This window comes from Equus quagga, chromosome 5 (genome assembly GCF_021613505.1).
Source record: "Equus quagga isolate Etosha38 chromosome 5, UCLA_HA_Equagga_1.0, whole genome shotgun sequence".
Classification (NCBI taxonomy): Eukaryota; Metazoa; Chordata; class Mammalia; order Perissodactyla; family Equidae; genus Equus; species Equus quagga.
The window spans coordinates 107,710,177-107,727,933 of NC_060271.1; the positions used below are offsets into that span (position 1 = coordinate 107,710,177).

Below are 17,757 nucleotides of genomic sequence, written 5' to 3' on the forward strand. Positions count from 1 at the left end.
AGTTTGTAATGCAGGAATTAACCTGTTTCTTTTTTTTTAATTCTAGGTGAGAATTATGAAGATGATGACCTAGTAAACTCTGATGAGGTTATGAAGAAACCATGTCCAGTACAGATTGTTCTTGCACATGAAGATGACCATAATTTTGAGCTTGATGAAGAAGCTTTGGAGCAGATATTGCTACAGGAGCACATACGAGATCTTAACATAGTAGTGGTATCCGTGGCAGGAGCTTTTCGTAAAGGGAAATCATTTCTGCTGGACTTCATGCTTAGATATATGTATAACAAGGTGAATAGTGTCTTTTAAATTGAACCCAGTTAAAAACAAAAGCTAGCAACCAATCAACCTTGCTTAGAAAGACAAAAAACAGTAAGAACTATATCTTTAATATTACAAAAATACAGTTCTTGATAAGACCTCTCAGTTAAGATGGTTTGTGTGAGCTCTTGATTCTTATTCATATCCTTAGTTCCCTTTTGTGTATAGTGTATGTTGATGTGTATGATTGAGCATCTATGTTCCAGGCATTGTAGCCCCTACCCAGGCTGTCTGAATCTCTGAAGTACTGTACATCTTCTGCCTTTTTGCTGTTTCCTGCACCTTCCCCTTCTTCATCACCTTTACAACAACGGGTGAAGTAGGCTTAAGAAACTTTTGTAAAAGTACACCTAGGCTCCTCAAATAAGTCACCTTCAGATTATTACTTTTTAAGATCAAGTCCAGTTCCTTAGAGTGGCTTCCATGATCTCTGAGCCACATCTCTTGCCTCTGTGTGTCAGGTATACTATAGTTTTTGCGTTTCCTTGAGTGTGTCGTGTTATTTCTCATATGTTACTATACCCTTGGCTAATCTTTTTATAGGAGGCCACCTCTGGTTTTTAAGACTATGTTGTATCCTTGTCCCAACTTTCATAGCACAGGTCATGTGTTTCATTGATACTATTTGAGTTTTTCCTTATTTTTCCTGGCTAGTTTAACCTCTGTCAGGAGTGGGCCTCATCTTGATTACCATGTCTCCCAAGCCTAGCACAATAACTGGCCCATGGTAAGCACTTATTTTCTATTTGATCAATGATTCTCCCTCTCTCTACACATTTCACTTTTTGATGTTACTAGACAATTGTTACTTCCCTCCCCTTCCCTGACTTTGACTTTCTCCCCTGAAAAAAAGCAAAAAAAAATTTCACTTGAATCAGAATGTTTTTCTAACAGTTGAAGACTGGACTGAGGGAATGAGAGTTTGATAGGGACCAAGAAGGACTGGAAATTTGGAGTGGAACATTTAGGGGGAAGGCCTTTGCAGGGGGCTTTTGACATTCAGAAGCCACATGAAGATGGTGGCAGTAACACTTTGACAGCATTTTGTCGTTGTCTAAGCACCAGTCAAGGTGCTTACCCTTTACGAGTTCTATATAATCTGTAACTGGGTATGCATCTTGAGATGAGTAATAAGGTAAACATTCTCAGTTGATGTTTCTAGGAAGCTTTTCAGTAAATTCTTTTCCTAGGTATCTCGTTAGGCATGTTCAAGTATGCCTGAGTATCAAGAATGTAGTTCATATAAAAGAACACTATTTTACAGTGTACTACAGAGAAAGATATAGTATTTTAAAGTTTTTCCATTTAGACTTTATTATTTCCCAGAGTTTTACATCTGAAATAGAAAAATGTATAAATAGTGGCATATTCTTTTAAAAAGAAACTATACATTTAAAGATGATAAACAATTCCTGTACTTTGAGTTTCTAACTCCTTAAGTTAGCTTGTGTATATCGTATCTGTGTGTGTCTGAGCTGTTCACTGCAGCTGTATTTGATTCCAATTAGGTCACAGACAGTAGAATGTTAGAAGGGAAAAGAAGCTTAGATCTCTGGTCAAGCAGTGGCGGATAAGTTTCACCTCAGGTGCTATTTCTGATTCCATCTCTGATCAATTAGTAGTAGCTGTTGGCGGGGTGGGGGGGGGGGGGGGGGGGGGGAGGGAGTAGCAGCCCACACATGTGTCATGTGTTTACAGTCTCTGAACTAATAGAATTCCCCCTTTCCTGGGGGAGACACTGAAGCCTCTGAAAGGTTATGAGGCCTTGAGTGAATACACACCTGCTTGTTGGCTTGTAAGCTGAAATATCTTTTTAAATTTTCATTTGTAAGGTTTCCATGTAGAATTCCTGATATAAATAATCTTACTCTGTTAATTGAAAATTGCATTAAACAGTGTCTAATTTTTGGGATAACATGCCTCTACTTATACTGATTTAGTGGTGGGTCATGTTTTTTCTAGGAGATGAAAGTAAGGGAGACATAACAATGGGATAGTTTTGGATTTAATTCATTATATACCTGCAAAGGTGGGATGCTAGCTGAAGAAGGTAGGAGACAAGCAGTGGCTTATACTGACTTTATATGTCTTCTGTATTGACCTGAGTCACTTTTTGTAAGGGTGCAGTTCACTAAAGGAACTAAAGGTAAATATTTTACTTTATGATTTAAGAATAGATGAGTGTTATCATTTTGAGTAGTTAGTAAAGGAATCATACATAACACAAGGCTGAATGTAAGCTCTTTATATTGGCTAAAAACAAAAACTTTAGTAACTAAGTCCTTAAAACTAAGAATATTCTGAGGTTTTTACCAAACATTTCCAAATTATAAGGGAAATTCTGACTTTTAGGTCTCACTTTCTTGTGAAGTAAATAGCTTCTTGTACAGTTTGTTTTTTGAGCTATACTGCTTGTATTATGAAAAGTTAGGCTGTTTTTACTTGACGTTTAGGAGGAAAGTTTAAATTAGTTTTTTGTAAACTTGAGAGGTAAACTAAAAGTTCCTCTAGGATAAATTTCCTCATGTCAGAATTAATCAATTATTATAGTTAAGCTTTTACCATGAAATGTGTAACATGAGAGTGTTACTAGAATTGCTGATTTATTGAATTCGTAATACAGGAAACATTTTGAACTTAGAAGGGTATCACATATGACATTCACTGTGAATCTCATATATGAGGAATATCACAGAAATTCAAGTATTGTTGATATACCTAATAATTTGTAAGTAAAATGTGTATTACTTGTAAAAGTAACTCTCAAAGTTACGGAATAAAATAGTTAAAATAATTTACGTGGAACTATTAGGTCTATTATATCAGTATTTTAAAAAAAATCACCATATTATTTCATGTGTAAAAGTAGGGAGTTACACAAGAGGAGATTAAAATCTGTAATGAGAGACGGAATTGGTGATGGTGGTGGGAGGGAGGTTGACTTTTCGAAATTTTTGTGTGTACTACTCGAGAGTACTCTTTCCCTTTCAAATGCTGATTTGGTTGTTTAGGAGTGAAGTTTGGGTAAATGTGTTTTATCTTTTTAAAAATTTTTCTTCTTTTTTTTTGAAGTATAATTTACATAAAGAAAAGTGTGCACAAATCTTAAGTGTATATAGCTTGATGAAATTTTACATATGTATACACCCATATTACCACTACGTAGGTGAAGATATAGAACCCTCACTTTGTTTTCTCTCTCTCAGTTAATATCCACCCCCCAAAAGGTAACCACTATTCTGAACTCTCACCACAGACTAGTTTTGCCTGTTTTTGAACTTGACATGAATGAAATCGTACCATAGGGGTTTGTATTTGGTTTATTTCATTAAGGTATCTGTGAAATGTACCCATGTTTTTGCATGTAGTGATAGTTCGTTATTTTTGTTACTTTAGTATTCCACTATATGATTATACCACATTTTATTTATCCATTTAACTGTCAATGGATATTTGCTTTGATCTTACAAGTTTTAGTAAGCTGATTTTTGTGAATCACATGCTTCCAAAGTGAAGTAAATTACTCCCGTGTCAATAGAAATTGTTAGAAATATGCTGATCAAATTGTCATGTAAAAGTAATTTCACTTCTAAGAATCAGTTTAGGAAGGTCAAAACTTAATTTTGATAGAGTTAAATTATATAATGTATGTAAAACTTAATACTTGGGATATATTGAACACTAAGTAGTGGAGATAACTGTTACTGAACCCTTCTAGATAAGGATTCTTACTTCCGTGCAGAGTTGCTTCCATTTTTATATCATTTCCTGTTTTTTTCTCGTTTTATCTGTACCCCAACTCATTTCTCACTTTATATATTTTCTGAAGTATGTTGATATATCATTTCATTTGTAAATATTTCAGTATGTATCTCTTGGACATTACAGTAATATTGTTATCATACATAAAAATCAATTAATTCCTTAAGTTATGTAATATTTTATAAGTGATCAGTTTTCCAGTTGCCTCAGATGCTTTAATTTTTAAGTTTGTTTGAATCAAGATCCAACCAATTGAGGTCCACATTGTGATTGGTTGTCTTTAAAGTGTTTTAACTCTTTGTAGGTTTCCCTCCATCTCTTTTTCTTGGCAGTTTGTTTGTTCTTGAAGAAACTGACTGTTGGTCTTATAGTTTCCTAATTGGGGTTTGCTGATTTATATCCTGTTGGTGTAGTTTTAGATGTTCCTTTGTCCTATGAATTTCCTGTAAATTGTCAGTTGAATCTAGAGACTTGATCAGACTCAGGTTCGACTTTTGGCAAGACCACTTCATAGGTGGTGTATTCTTCCATGAGCAGGCACGTATATCTTTTAAGGTAACAGTTTTTGAATCTTTACTGAGTTCTAGGTACTCTGATTACTAAACATTTAACAGATTATCTTACTCAATATTCACAATAACCCTAGACAGAAATATTAGTATTTCAACTTGGTAATTGAAGAAATGAGGCCCAAAGTAAGTGGCAAGGCTGAGATTCTGGACCAGGCAATTTGATGCCAAAGCCTTTATTCTAAAGACTGCTATGTAAAATGATGTTTGGTCCTTTTTCATAACTACACTGAATTATTCTTTTGTAAATGTGCATTTTTCAGTCTTTACTTCAAAAGTTGAAATAGACTGACAAGAGTACACGCAAGGTAACTTTTCTTACTGCCCACTGATATCTATGCTTAATGAGTAAAGAGTTTTGACTCCAATTTTTAACTTATTGCTGAAGCATTTTAAAGGTAACTATATATAGTTTTTATTCTTTACTATTTAAAGAGCTGCTCCCAGAACTGCTTCCAGAGATAAGGGGTAAGAACTGTCTTTAAGGATCATATGTGCTGCTACATATAATTTGCCAGGAGCATACATGTCTCAGAATAAACTGTATGGGATGCTGAACTCGATCTCACCTTTTTCTCTAAGCCTAATAGTGTCTGAGATGTAAGACTTGTGGGAAATGTGTGAATCCATGAAGAATAACTTGGTTTGTTTCATGTTCTTTTCCAGGAAAGAATTGTATTTAGAGGAAGAACAATATTTTTAAAAGTTTCTTCCTAGGTTCATTTTATTGTTTATTGTTTTTCTGATATAACTTACGTACAATAAAGTGCATAAATTTTAGTATAACCAGTGAATTTTTATGTACTTATGCTTTTCTAACCACTGCCACTCAGATCAAGAAAGAGACTAGCGTTCCAGAAGGCTCTCTCATTCCCCCTCCCGGTTATTACTATCTCCAGCTCTCAGGGTCCACCACTATTCTGACTTATATCACCATAGATTAGTTTTGCCTACATTTGAAATTCACATAAATGTAATCGTAAAGTATGCACTCTTGTGTCTGTTTTTTTCCCCCACTAAGCATTGTCTAAAATGTTTATCCATGTTGTTATCATGTTGTATCGATAATTGTTATTTTTTATTGCTGAGTGGTATTTCATTGGATGAAGATATCACAATTTTTACCCCTTCTTCTGTTGATAGACATATGGGTTGTTTGTAATTTTTGTCTATTATGAATAAAGATACCATGAACATTCTTGTACAAGTCTTGGTGACGTAAGCACTTATTTCTGTTGAGTTTATACTCAGGAGTAGAAATGCTGGGTCAGAGAGTAAATACCTATTGAACTTTAGTAAGGGACTGCCAAATTTTTTTTCCAAAGTGGTTTTACTAATTTACGCCTCCACCAGCAATGTAAGAGGCTTATAGTTACTTTTCGTCTTATAAACAGTACTGTTAGTCTTTTTAGTTTTAGCCATTCTGATAAGTTTGCATTTTGTTATTTTAAGTCATCATATGCTATACAGGTTCATATGCTCATAAAACTGTTGCCAGATTTAATGTAGAAGTTTAGCTTATTCATTTAATTATTACTTTAACTGAATTTGCTTTTGAATACTTCACTTATTACAAGTGAAACACTGTATGTAACTTTTGTAACAAGCTGATGAAATTTTAAATTTTATGTTGTTACTATTTTTGCCTGTGCAAGAAGGAGGCAAAATTTGATTCAAATTTTAAGCGTCAATAAGGAAAATAAAAATCGGTGGACTTATTTTTTCCCCTGAATATAAGCTAAGGGGTTGGATATAGAAGTGATGTGGACTGTGGACTACTTTCTTTCCATTGGCACATTGGATTTTTTTCCCCCCTAGATTTTGATTTCTGAATTGAAACTAATTTTCTGTTCTTTCATATGTAGGTTTAAAATTAGTGTGAGTAATTTCCTTTAGAAAAACTTCACCAAATTTTGCCAAAGCTAGAGGAATCAGAAACAGATGAGATGGAGGAGTCTACAATATATTGTTCAGAGTCCTTATTGTGTTGTCGTAGGAGAGACTTTCTTGGTTGCATTCGTGTATATTCCCTGAAAATGTTCTGTCATTTGTAGCCTTTGAAATAGCGTTCCAGTTTTCAGCCCCAATGTATGTACTGCCTATTTTGTAATATCATTAAAATTATGCTACCTGTGTCATCACATATTTTGATTTTGGACTTGAGAGAACATAAATTATTTGTTCCAGAAGATCTTTTCCCGTTCTGGAATCTTTGTTTCCTGTAAGTTAAAATTACTATTTCTAAAGTAATTGGTTTTATTTAGGTCATTTATTGAGGAATATCTTAAGTAATGTACTGTTAGGCATAGGCACTGACTACTCAATTACCAGTTTTAAGACATTTAGGGAGTTTAACAGTCTTGTATAATTTAGGTTCCTTTTATATTAACATTAACTGTTTTGAGAGGAGAAATTTTCTTTTAAGTAATTATCCGCATCTCTTCTTCCCCTATTGCCCCACAACAATTTTGCTATTCAACTCGTGACTTTTAGTTCAGGATTTCTTTGTTCTCACTCTTTGAAACTTTTTTAAAAAATAACTAATGGGATGCATTTTCTATAGATGCTTTGGAGAATGTTCACTGTAATTCTTTCATCAAGGAGCAAGTTTATGGGACCGGCCTGGTGACATAGTGGTTAAGTTCGTGCTCTTCGCTTTGGTGGCCTGGGGTTTGCATGTTCGGATTCCAGGTGTGGACCTACACACCACTCATCAAGTTATGCTGTGGCTGCATCCTACGTACAAGATGGAGGAAGATTGGCACGGATGTTAGCTCAGCGAGAATCTTCCTCACACAAAAAAAAGCTTGCATAGGATTTATGCCATGTAGCAGTAGTATATAGACATTTAACAGAATCTCCAGTAGACTATTCATTTTTCTCCTAAACTTCTGTAATATTATATGGGGTGGATTTTGTATGACTGGGAGTCTTGGTTAAGTTTGTATACTGAGTGTATTTGATTTTTTGTTTTTCTTTTGAGATATAATTCACATATCATAGAATTCATCCACTTAAAGTGCATAGTTCTATGGCTTTTAGTATATTCACAGTTGCATAACCATTACCACAATCAATTTTAGAGCATTTTATCACCTCAAAATGAAAAAAATGAACCTCTGTATCCTTTAGCTACCATCTCCCTGTCTCCCCAGGGCCTGCTGCCAAACCCCCCCCCCCCCCCAAGGAACCACTAATCTATTTTCTGTCTCTATAGATTTGCCTCTTCTGGACATACATATAAATGAAATTGTCTAATATGTTGTCTTTTGTGACTGGCTTCTTTCACTTAGAGTCATGTTTTAAAGGTTCATTTATGTTGTAGCATTATTGGTACTTCATTCCTTGTTAAGACTGAATAATATTCTATTGTATAGATATACCACATTTTATTTATCCATTCATCAGTTAATGGACATTTGGGTTGTTTCCACCTTTTGGCTTATGAATAATACTATACTCATATGAATAAATATTAATATATAATATATCCACTAATTATATGTAATAATACATTAATATATAATAATGAATAGTAATTGTATGAGGTCAGGGTCCAGTTTCATTCTTTTGTATGTGCCTCTCCATTTGTCCCAGCACCATCTGTTGGAAAGACTCTTCTTTCCCTGTTGAATGGTCTTGGCACCCTTGTTGAAAATTAGTTTATCATAGACATATGAATTTATTTCTGGACTTTCACTTCTATTTTGTTGATCTATATATCTAATGTGAGTACCAGACTGTCTTGATTACTGTTGCTTTTTAGTAAGTTTTCAAATCAGGAAATGAGAGTCTTCGTGCTTTGTTCTTTTTCAAGATTGTTTGTCTATTCTAGGTCCCTTGCAATTCTCTATAAATTTAGACTTGTCAATTTCTGTGGGAGGTGAGCTGGAATTCTGTTACTGATTGGGTTGAATCTGAAAGATCAGTTTGGGGAATTGCCATCTTAATATGAAGTGTTCCTACCCATGAACATGGGATGTTTTTCCATTTATTTAGAGCTTTTTAAATTTCTTTCAAAAATGTTTTGTAGTTTTCAGAGTATATTTTACACTTCTTTTGTTAAATTTATTCCCTTTTTTGATGCTATTATAAATGATATTTTCTTAATTTCATTTTCAGATTGTTCATTGCAAGTTTACAGAAATACGATTGATTTTTGGATATTGATCTTGTATCCTACAGCCTTGCTTAACTCATTTATTAGTTCCAATAGCTTTTTAGTGGATTCTTTAGAGTTTTCTGTATACAAGATCATGTCATCTGTAAACACAGGCTTACCTTATTTTGTTGCATTTTGCAGATAATTGCATTTTTTTTTAACAAATTGGAGATTTGTGGCAACCCTGCATTGAGCAAGTCTGTCGGCACTATTTTTCCAGCAGCATTTGCTCACTTTGTGTCTCTGTGTCACATTTTGGTAATTCTCACAGTATTTCAGACTTTTTCATTATTATGTTTGTTATGGTGATCTGTGATCAGTGATCACTAATGTAATTGTTTTAGGGTGCCACAAACTGCGCCCATATAAGACAATGAACTTAATAAGTGTTGTGTGTGTTCTGACTGCTCCACTGATCCGTCATTCCCCGTCTCTTTCCCTCTCTTTGGGCCTCCGTACTCCCTGAGACACAACAATATTGAAATTAGGCTAATTAATAACCCTACAATTGCCTCTAAGTGTTCAAGTGAAAGGAAGAGCCTCGCGTCTCTCACTTTAAGTCAAAAGCTAGAAATGATTAAGCTTAGTGAGGAAGCCATGTCAGAAAGCCCAGATAGGCTGAAAGCTAGGCCTCTTGTGTCAAAAGTTAGCCAAGTTGTGAATGCAAAGGAAAAGTTCTTGAAGGAAATGAAAAGCGATACTCCAGTGAACATACAAATGATAAGAAAGCAAGACATCCTTATTGCTGAGATGAAGGAAGTTTTAGTGGTCTGGATAGAAGATCAAACAAGTCACAGCATTCCCTTAAGCCAAAGCCTGATCTAGAGCAACGCCCTAACTCTCTTCAATTCTATGAAGGTTGAAAGAGGTGAGGAAGCTGCAGAAGAAAAGTTTGAAGCTAACAGAGGTTGGTTCACAAAGTTTAAGGAAAGAAGTCATCTCCATAAGTTCAAAGTGTGAGGTGAAGCAGCAAGTGCTGATGTAGAAGCTGCAGCAAGTTATCCAGAAGATCTAGCTCAGATAATTAATGAAAGTAGCTACGCTAAACAACAGATTTTCAGTGTAGACGAAACAGCCTCATATTGTAAGAAGATGCCATCTAGGACTTTAATAGCTGGAGAGGAAAAGTCAGTGCCTGGCTTCAAAGGACAGGCTGACTCTTGTTAGGGACTAATGCAGCTGATGACTTTTAAGATGAAGCCAGCGCTCATTTACCATTCCAAAAATCCTAAGACTCTTAAGAATTATGCTAAATCTACTCTGCCTGTGCTCTATAGATGGAACAACAAAGCCTAGATGACAGCACATCTGTTTATAACATGGTTTACTGAATATTTTAAGCCTACTGTTGAGACCTAGTGTTCAGAGAGAAAGATTCCTTTCAAAACATTACTGCTCATTGACAATATACCTGGTCACCCAAGAGCTCTGATGGAGACATACAACGAGATGAACATTGCTTTCATCCCTGCTAACTCAGCATCCATTCTGCAGCCCATGGATCAAGGAGTAATTTCAACTTTCAAGTCTTAATATTTAAGAAATATATTTTGTAAGGCTATAGCTGCCATAATAGTGATTCTTCTGATGGACCTGAGCAAAGTAAATTGAAAACCTTCTGAAAGGATTCGCCATTCTAAATGCCATTAAAAACATTTGTGATTCTTGAGACGAGGTCAAAATATCAACATTAACAGGAGTTTGGTAGAAGTTGATCCCAACCCACATGGATGACTTTGAGGGGTTCAAGACTTCAGTGGAGGAAATAACTGCCATGTGGTGGAAATAGCAAGAGAACTAGAATTAGAAGTGGAGCCTGAAGATGTGACTGAATTGCTGCAATCTCATGATAAAACTTTAATGGATGAGTTGATCTTATGGATGAGCAAACAAAGTGGTTTCTTGAGATAGAATCTACTCCTGGTGAAGATGCTGTGAAGATTGTTGAAATGATAACAAAGGACTTAGAATATTAATAAACTTAGTTGATAAAGCAGTGGCAGGGTGTTGAGAGGATTGACACCAATTTTGAGAGAAGTTCTACTGTGGGTAAAATGTTTTCAAATAGCGGTCGCATGCTTCAGAGAAATTGTTTGTGAAAGGAAGAGGCAATTGATGTATCAAACTTCATTGTTGTCTTATTTTAAGAACTTGCTACAGCCACCCCAAGCTTCAGCAGCCATGATCAGTCAGAAGCCATCAACATTGAGGCAAGACCCTTCACCAGCAAGAAGATTACGACTCCTGAAGGCTTGGTTGATGGTTAGCAATTTTTAGCAATAAAGTATTTTTTAATTAAGGTATGTATGTTGTTTTTTAGACATAATGCTGTTGTTCACATAATAGACTGCATTATAGTATAAACATAACTTTTATATGCACTGGGAAGCCAAGCAACTTGTATGACTTGCTTTATTGTGATATTTGCTTTATTGCAGTGGTCTGGAACCGAATCTGCATATCTGTGAGACGTGCCTGTGGAAATAGTTTTACTGCTTTTCCAATATGAATACCTTTTATCTCTTTCTTGGCTAATTGTTGTGGCTAGAACCTCCAGTACAATATTAAGTGCAAGTGATAAAAGTGGACATCCTTATCTTTTTCCTAATCTTTAGGGAGAAAGCATCTAGGTTCTCACCACTATGTATGATATTAGCTATAGGAGTTTTTGTAGGTTTTCTTTTTTTAATCAAGTTCAGGAAATTCCTCTCTATTCCTAGTCTACTTGGAGTTTTATTTTTGATCGTGAATGGACATTAGATTTTGTCAAATGCTTTTTCTCTATCTGTTGATATCATGTGACTTGTTTAGCCTGTTGATGTGATGGATTACATTATTAATTTTTTGAATCTTGAGTCTACCTTGCATCCTTGGAATAAATCCCACTTAAGTTGTGGTATATAATTCTTTGTATACATTGTTGGATTCAATTTGCCAGTATTTGAGTATTTTTCCATCTATATTCATGAGACACATGGGTCTCTAGTGTTTCTTTCTTGTAATGTCTTTATCTGGTTTTGGTATTAGGATACTGCTGGTCTCATAGAATGAGTTTGGAAGTCTTCTGCTGTTTTCTGGAAGAGCTTATAAAGAACTGGTATCATTTCTTACTCAAATGTTTGGTAGAATTAACCAATGAAACTCTCTGGGCTTGGTTCATTCTTTTTAAGAATGTTATTAATTATTGATTAAATTTCTTTAGTAGATATAGGCTTAGGCTTATTCAGATAATCTATTTTTTTTTCTTGTGTGAGTTTGGTAGTTTGTGCCTTTCAAAGAATTGGTCCATTCCAACTAGCAAAATTGTGAGCATGGAGTTGTTCTTAATATTCCCGTATCATCTTTTTATTGTCCATGGAATTATTAGTTTTGACTCCTCTTTGATTTCTATATTTTTTATTTGTCTTTTCTCTCTCTCAAATTTTATTGGTCTTTTCAAAGGGCCACCTTTTTGTTTCATTGATTTTTTTTTCCTTATTGATAGCCTGTTTTCTTGTTTTCACTTTTATTTGTTTCTAATTTTATTCTGCTTGCTTTAGTTATATTACTCTTCTAGTTTCCTAAGGTGGAAGTTTAGACCGTTAGTTTTAGATCTTCTTCCCTAATGTGTGCACCCGATGCTATAAATTCTCTAAGCACTGCTTTTGCTGCATTTCACACATTTTCATAAGTTGTATTTTTGTTTTCCTTTAGTTCAAAATATTTTTTAAAATCTATTGAGGCTTCTTTTACCCATGTGTTATTTAGAAATGTGTTCTTTAAATGCTACTATTTTGGGATTTTGCAACTATGTTTCTATTATTGGTTTCTAGTTTAATTCCGCTGTGGTCTGAGAGCATAATTTGTATAATCTATTCCTTTAAATTTCTTTTAAGGCCCAGAATGTAGTCTGTTTTGGTGAATGTACTGTGTGAGTTTGAGAGGAATGTGTGTTCTGCCGTTATTGGATGTAGTTTTCTGTAATGTCAGTTAGATCCGTTTGATTGTGGGTACTATTCACTTTGTCTATATCCTTACTGATTTTCTGTCTTCTGGATCTGTTAATTACTGGTGGAGGGGTATTGAAATCTCCAAGTATAATAGTGGATATGTCTGTTTCTCCTTGCAGTTCAGTTTTTACCTCACATATTTTGATACTTTGTTGTTAGGTGCATACACATTAAAGATTGTTAAGTTTTCTTGGAGAATTGACTCCTTTATCATTATTTAATACCATTCTTCATCCTGATAACTTTCTTGTTCTGAAGTCTGCTGTGTCTGAAATTATTATAGCTGCTCCAGCTTTTGTTGTATCTTCCTCCATTCCTTTACTTTTAACCTGTCTCTGTCTTTATATTTAAACTGGGTTTTTGTAGACAAAAAATAGTTGGGACTGTTTTTTAATCTACTGTTAGTCTGTCTTTTAATTGGTTTATTTAGATCATGCACATCTAAAGTGATTATTGATACAGTTGGATTAATATCTCATGTTTGTAACTATTTTCTGTTTGTTGTACTTGTTCCTTGTTTCTTTTTTTAAACTATTACTTTCTGCCTTCTCTAGCTTTAATTGAGCATTTTATATGATTGCATTTTATATCCTTTCTTAGTATATCTATTATACTTAAGAAAAATTCTTTTAGTGGTTGCCTGGAGTTTACAATATAGATTTACAACTAATTTAAGTCCACTTCAGAATAGTATTATGTGTTGATGGGTAGTGCAGGTACCTTATCACAGAGTATTTCCAATGCCTCACTCCTGTCCCTTGTAACATTGCTGTCGTTCCTTTCCTTTATCTATATATCATAATCACCCAATACATTGTTGCTATTAGTACTTTGAATACACAGATGTCTATTAGATCAATTTAAGAATAAGAAGAATAAAAGCTTGTACCTTCTAGTCCTTCTCTGACAGTCTTTCTATATATATGTCTGAGTTTCTGAACTATATTATTTTCTTTTTCTCTGAACGTCTTTTAACATTTCGTGCAAGGCAAGTGTGCTGGTGACAACTTCCCTCAGTTTTTGTTTGAGGAAGTCTTTATTTCTCCTTCATTTTTTTTAGGATAACTTCACTGGATACAGAATTCTAGGTTGGTGGCCTTTTTCTTTCAGCACTTTGAATATTTCACTATACTCTGTGTGGTTTCTGATGAGAAGTCCGAAGTAGTTGTTATCCTTGTTCCTTTATAGGTAAAGTATTTTTTTGTCTTTGGCTTCTTTCAGGATTTCTTTTGTGTGTTTGTTATTTTGCAGTGAGAATGTGATGTGTCTGGTGTAGGTTTTTTAGTATTTGTCCTGTCTGTGTTCTCTGACCTTCTTAGATCTTTTGTTTGGTATCTGTCATTAATTTCAGTAAATTCTCTGATTATTGATTCTTATGTTTCTTTTTCTCCTTTTTCTCTTCTCTTTCAGATTTTTCCATTACTCCTTTATTATGCCTTTTGTAATTGTCCCACAGTTCTTAGATGGTCTGTTACATTAGTTTTATTTTTTTTCTCTGTGCATTTCAGGTTGGGAAGTTTCTATTGACATGTCCTTAAGTTCATTGACTCTTCTTGGCCATGTCCAGTCTGTGGATAAGTGCATCAAACACATTCTTTGTTTTGAGGAAGATTATCCCCGAGCTAACATCTGCCGCCAATCCTCCTCTTTTTGCTGAAGAAAATTGGCCCAGAGCTAACATCTGTGCCCATCTTCCTCTACTTTTTATGTGGGCCGCCTGCCACAGTATGGCTTGATAAGTGGTGGGTAGGTCCATGCTCAGGATCCAAACTGGCGAAACCCAGGCCGTCAAAGCAGGGCATGTGAACTTAACCGCTATGCTACCAGGTTGGCTCCTCAAACACCTTCTTTATTTCTATTACAGTGTTTTTGATATCTAGCATTTTCTTTTGATTCTTAAGAGTTTCTGTCTCTCTGCTTACGTTACCTGTTTTTGCATGTAGTCTACTTTTTCCATTAGAGCCCTTAACATATTAATCCTAGTTATTTAAAATTTACTGTCATATATTCCAAAATCTATATCTTATCTGAGTCTGGTTCTGTTGCTTGCTTTGTCTTGTCAGTCTGTTTTTTCTTTCCTTTTGGCATGGCTTGTAACTTTTCTGTTGAAAGTTGTTGAAAGCCAGACATAAACTATCAGGTAATAGGAACTGAAGATTTAGGCTTTTAGTGTGAAGTTTTATGTTAATCTAGTTAGGAGATGAACTGTGTTTAATGCTTTTTGTAGCTGTAGGTCCAGGAGACTTCTGTTTCTTCTTCCTCCTGCATTGTCTTTGGGTTTCCCTAAGAACTCCTTAAATAGAATCTGTGTCTTGCAGTTTTCTCAGTTGTAATCCACTGTCATCATATTGGAGCCCTATTGATGTGGTGGTAAATTGTGGGGGAGGGGAAACGTTATATCGTTTTATGGATAAATCTCAGTTTTTAAGTGGGCCTGAGTCTCTAGGCTATGACTTTCAGAAGTGTTTCTTAGCTTTTTTTTTTTCTCTCCTTATGTGAGACAGAAAGGCTAGGGGATCTCCAGTGGGCAAATTGCCCTTTTCTAGTGTCAGATAAAGCTCTGGTAAGGTAGTTTGCCTTGGTGGGTAGGCCTTTGTTATGGAGACTGCTCTGGGTGTGTGTAATTCAAAGTGGTTACTTTCTCCTGAGTGTATTTAAAAGTGGTTACTGTTCCCCTCCACCTGCCACAGTCCTGAGGGAAGTTTTCTCCTATCTTTTTTAAAAAAATTATTTTATTGAGGTCATATTAGCTTATAACACGGTGTACATTATTATATTTCAGTTTCTGTGTTTCACTCATATGTGGAAGATAAACACATAGATAAGGAAAACAGATTGATGATTACCAGAGAAGAAGGGAGTTGAAGGAGGGCAAAGGGAGTAAAGGAGCACATGTGTATGGTGATGGATAAAAACTAGTTTTCTCGTATCTTTACCCTAAGAACCTCAGGGAACTGAGGAAAGTGGGGGCCTGCTAAGACAGCCTGCAGGAGTTCCCAGCTCTCAAGGTAGTCCACTCTCGTTGCCAGCAGTTGGTCTAGATGACCATTCCTCCCAGTTGCTCCAGCAGTTTCTGCTCCTGGTAAACTGACCTCAGCCTGTGATTGTTTATATTCACCTGTCCCTCCAGCTTTCTGGGTGATGGTTTGCCCTGTGACCTCAATTCTCTGATTGAAGAAAGAAAAGTCTAGTGATTTTCAGTTTGTTCAGCTTTTTTCTTCTTGTGAAGATAGTTGTGGTGACTTATTAGCTTTTTACATGGGAGAGCTGAAACTGGAAGTCCAGTGGAAGACTGTAAAGTGAGATCTCCATGTCACACCTCAGTTTAATAACTAGAGGTGTTTCCCCTTTTCTGTTCCGGTAGCAGTCAAGTACATGTTTTTAAAAAAATTCTGGTTAAAAAATGCATAACAAAATTTACCACCTTAACCATTTCTAAGTGTGCAGTTTAGTGGCATTAAGTACATTCGTATTACTATGAAATCATCACTACCTACCCATCTCCAGAACTTTTTCATCTTCCCAAACTGAAGCTTTGTACCCATTAAACTCCCCATTCTCCCTCTTTCCCCAGTGTCTGGTAACCACGATTCTACTTTCTGTCTCTATGAGTTTGACTACTCTAGGTACCTCATATAAGTAGAATCATAAAATATTTGTTATTTTGTGTCTGGCATATTTCAGTTAGCATAATGTTTAGAAGGTCAAGGACACTTTTTAACCAGAACATTTTATTAAAAAGAGTATTCTCTTCTGTGTGCCTAAGTTGATAGAATTGTCCTTTGTCTGAGCTTGTGACTTGAGTCAGTCATAATGTCATCTGTTTGTCCAGCTGCAAGAGGATGGGGTCAGACGTGGGGTTGTTAAGATGTTCTTTTTAAACTGTTTTAAGAGTCTAATGTTTCTTAATTTGTTCCAGGACTTGCAGTGTATTCTTACATATTCAAATGAAAAGACTAAATTATGCTTGTTGGTCAGAATGTGTATACTACTCATTTTAGCTAGTAATTTGGGTGTTGAGTGTTAATAACCTACCTCCTGAATTAAGCACTCATTTTATACAGGTTAAGATTTTCTTTCATCTATGGTGTTTTTGTGGGGAATGCCTTGCAGCTAGGAAGGATCTCTTCTTTTATTGTAGTGTTTCTTGGATCTTTAATTTCATCCTTTCCGTCTCTTTTCCTTGTTGCTGTAATGAGTTGTTAAGGCTTCTGGATGGGCTCTTATTCTTCCAGCCTGCTTGTTGTTGGAGTCAGTAGGCCTGCAAACAGGGAGCTGTGCGTGTTGTGATACGATGGACCACCAACTCTGTGTTTAAAGTTTACCTAGCTAGTGTTTCACTTTGTTGCTAGGAAATGTTATCTTTCCTGTGGTAGAATAAGAATGTGTTTATTATTATTTAGAGTAGGTAGGAGTTCTTCACTGTTGATCACTATATTATATTGGTAAGTCTTTTTGGCAAGGGCTTATGTTTATTCACTAGTATTTGACTACATTTAAAGCTCAGATGTTTTCAGATTTCCTTTTGCAAATGACATTTATTCTTTAAGATCTTCTCTTTTCCTTTTTATTTTACTGGAGGAATAAGATTGTTTTTGGAATTTTGAATTTGAAGGCTTTTTTTGGTCCCCACAGTCGTAAATGGTAGCAGCTTACTGTTTTTTAAGTTCTTAGGTTTGCTTTTAGTAACTTATGATAGCAAATAGTATTTGTTATCAGTGAGGCTGCTTCTAGAACTCACTAGAATGCTCCTTGAGGGCAGGAACGTTTGTTCTTGTTCACTGCTGTAGGCCCAGAACCTAGAACAATGGCTGCCACCTGGTTAAGGGTTCTGTAAATACTTGTTGAATGAATGTGTTTTATGAAAGTTATCAGTATTTAGTATGTTAGAGAAATAGCAGACTTCTTAACTTCAAGTTTTAAAATATCAAAACTTACTAGTTTTGATTAGTTA

General features: G+C 35.3%; 1 protein-coding gene across 2 annotated transcripts in view; it reads left to right on the forward strand.

The window, feature by feature from the left end:
* Nucleotides 1-17,757, forward strand: part of ATL2 (atlastin GTPase 2) — a 64,314-nt gene that overhangs the window by 27,273 nt on the left and 19,284 nt on the right. For both annotated transcript variants that reach the window (XM_046660988.1, XM_046660989.1), the window contains exon 2: nucleotides 47-291. In XM_046660988.1, coding sequence (XP_046516944.1) covers nucleotides 47-291 — 245 coding nt within the window. The remainder of the gene's footprint in view (nucleotides 1-46; nucleotides 292-17,757) is intronic.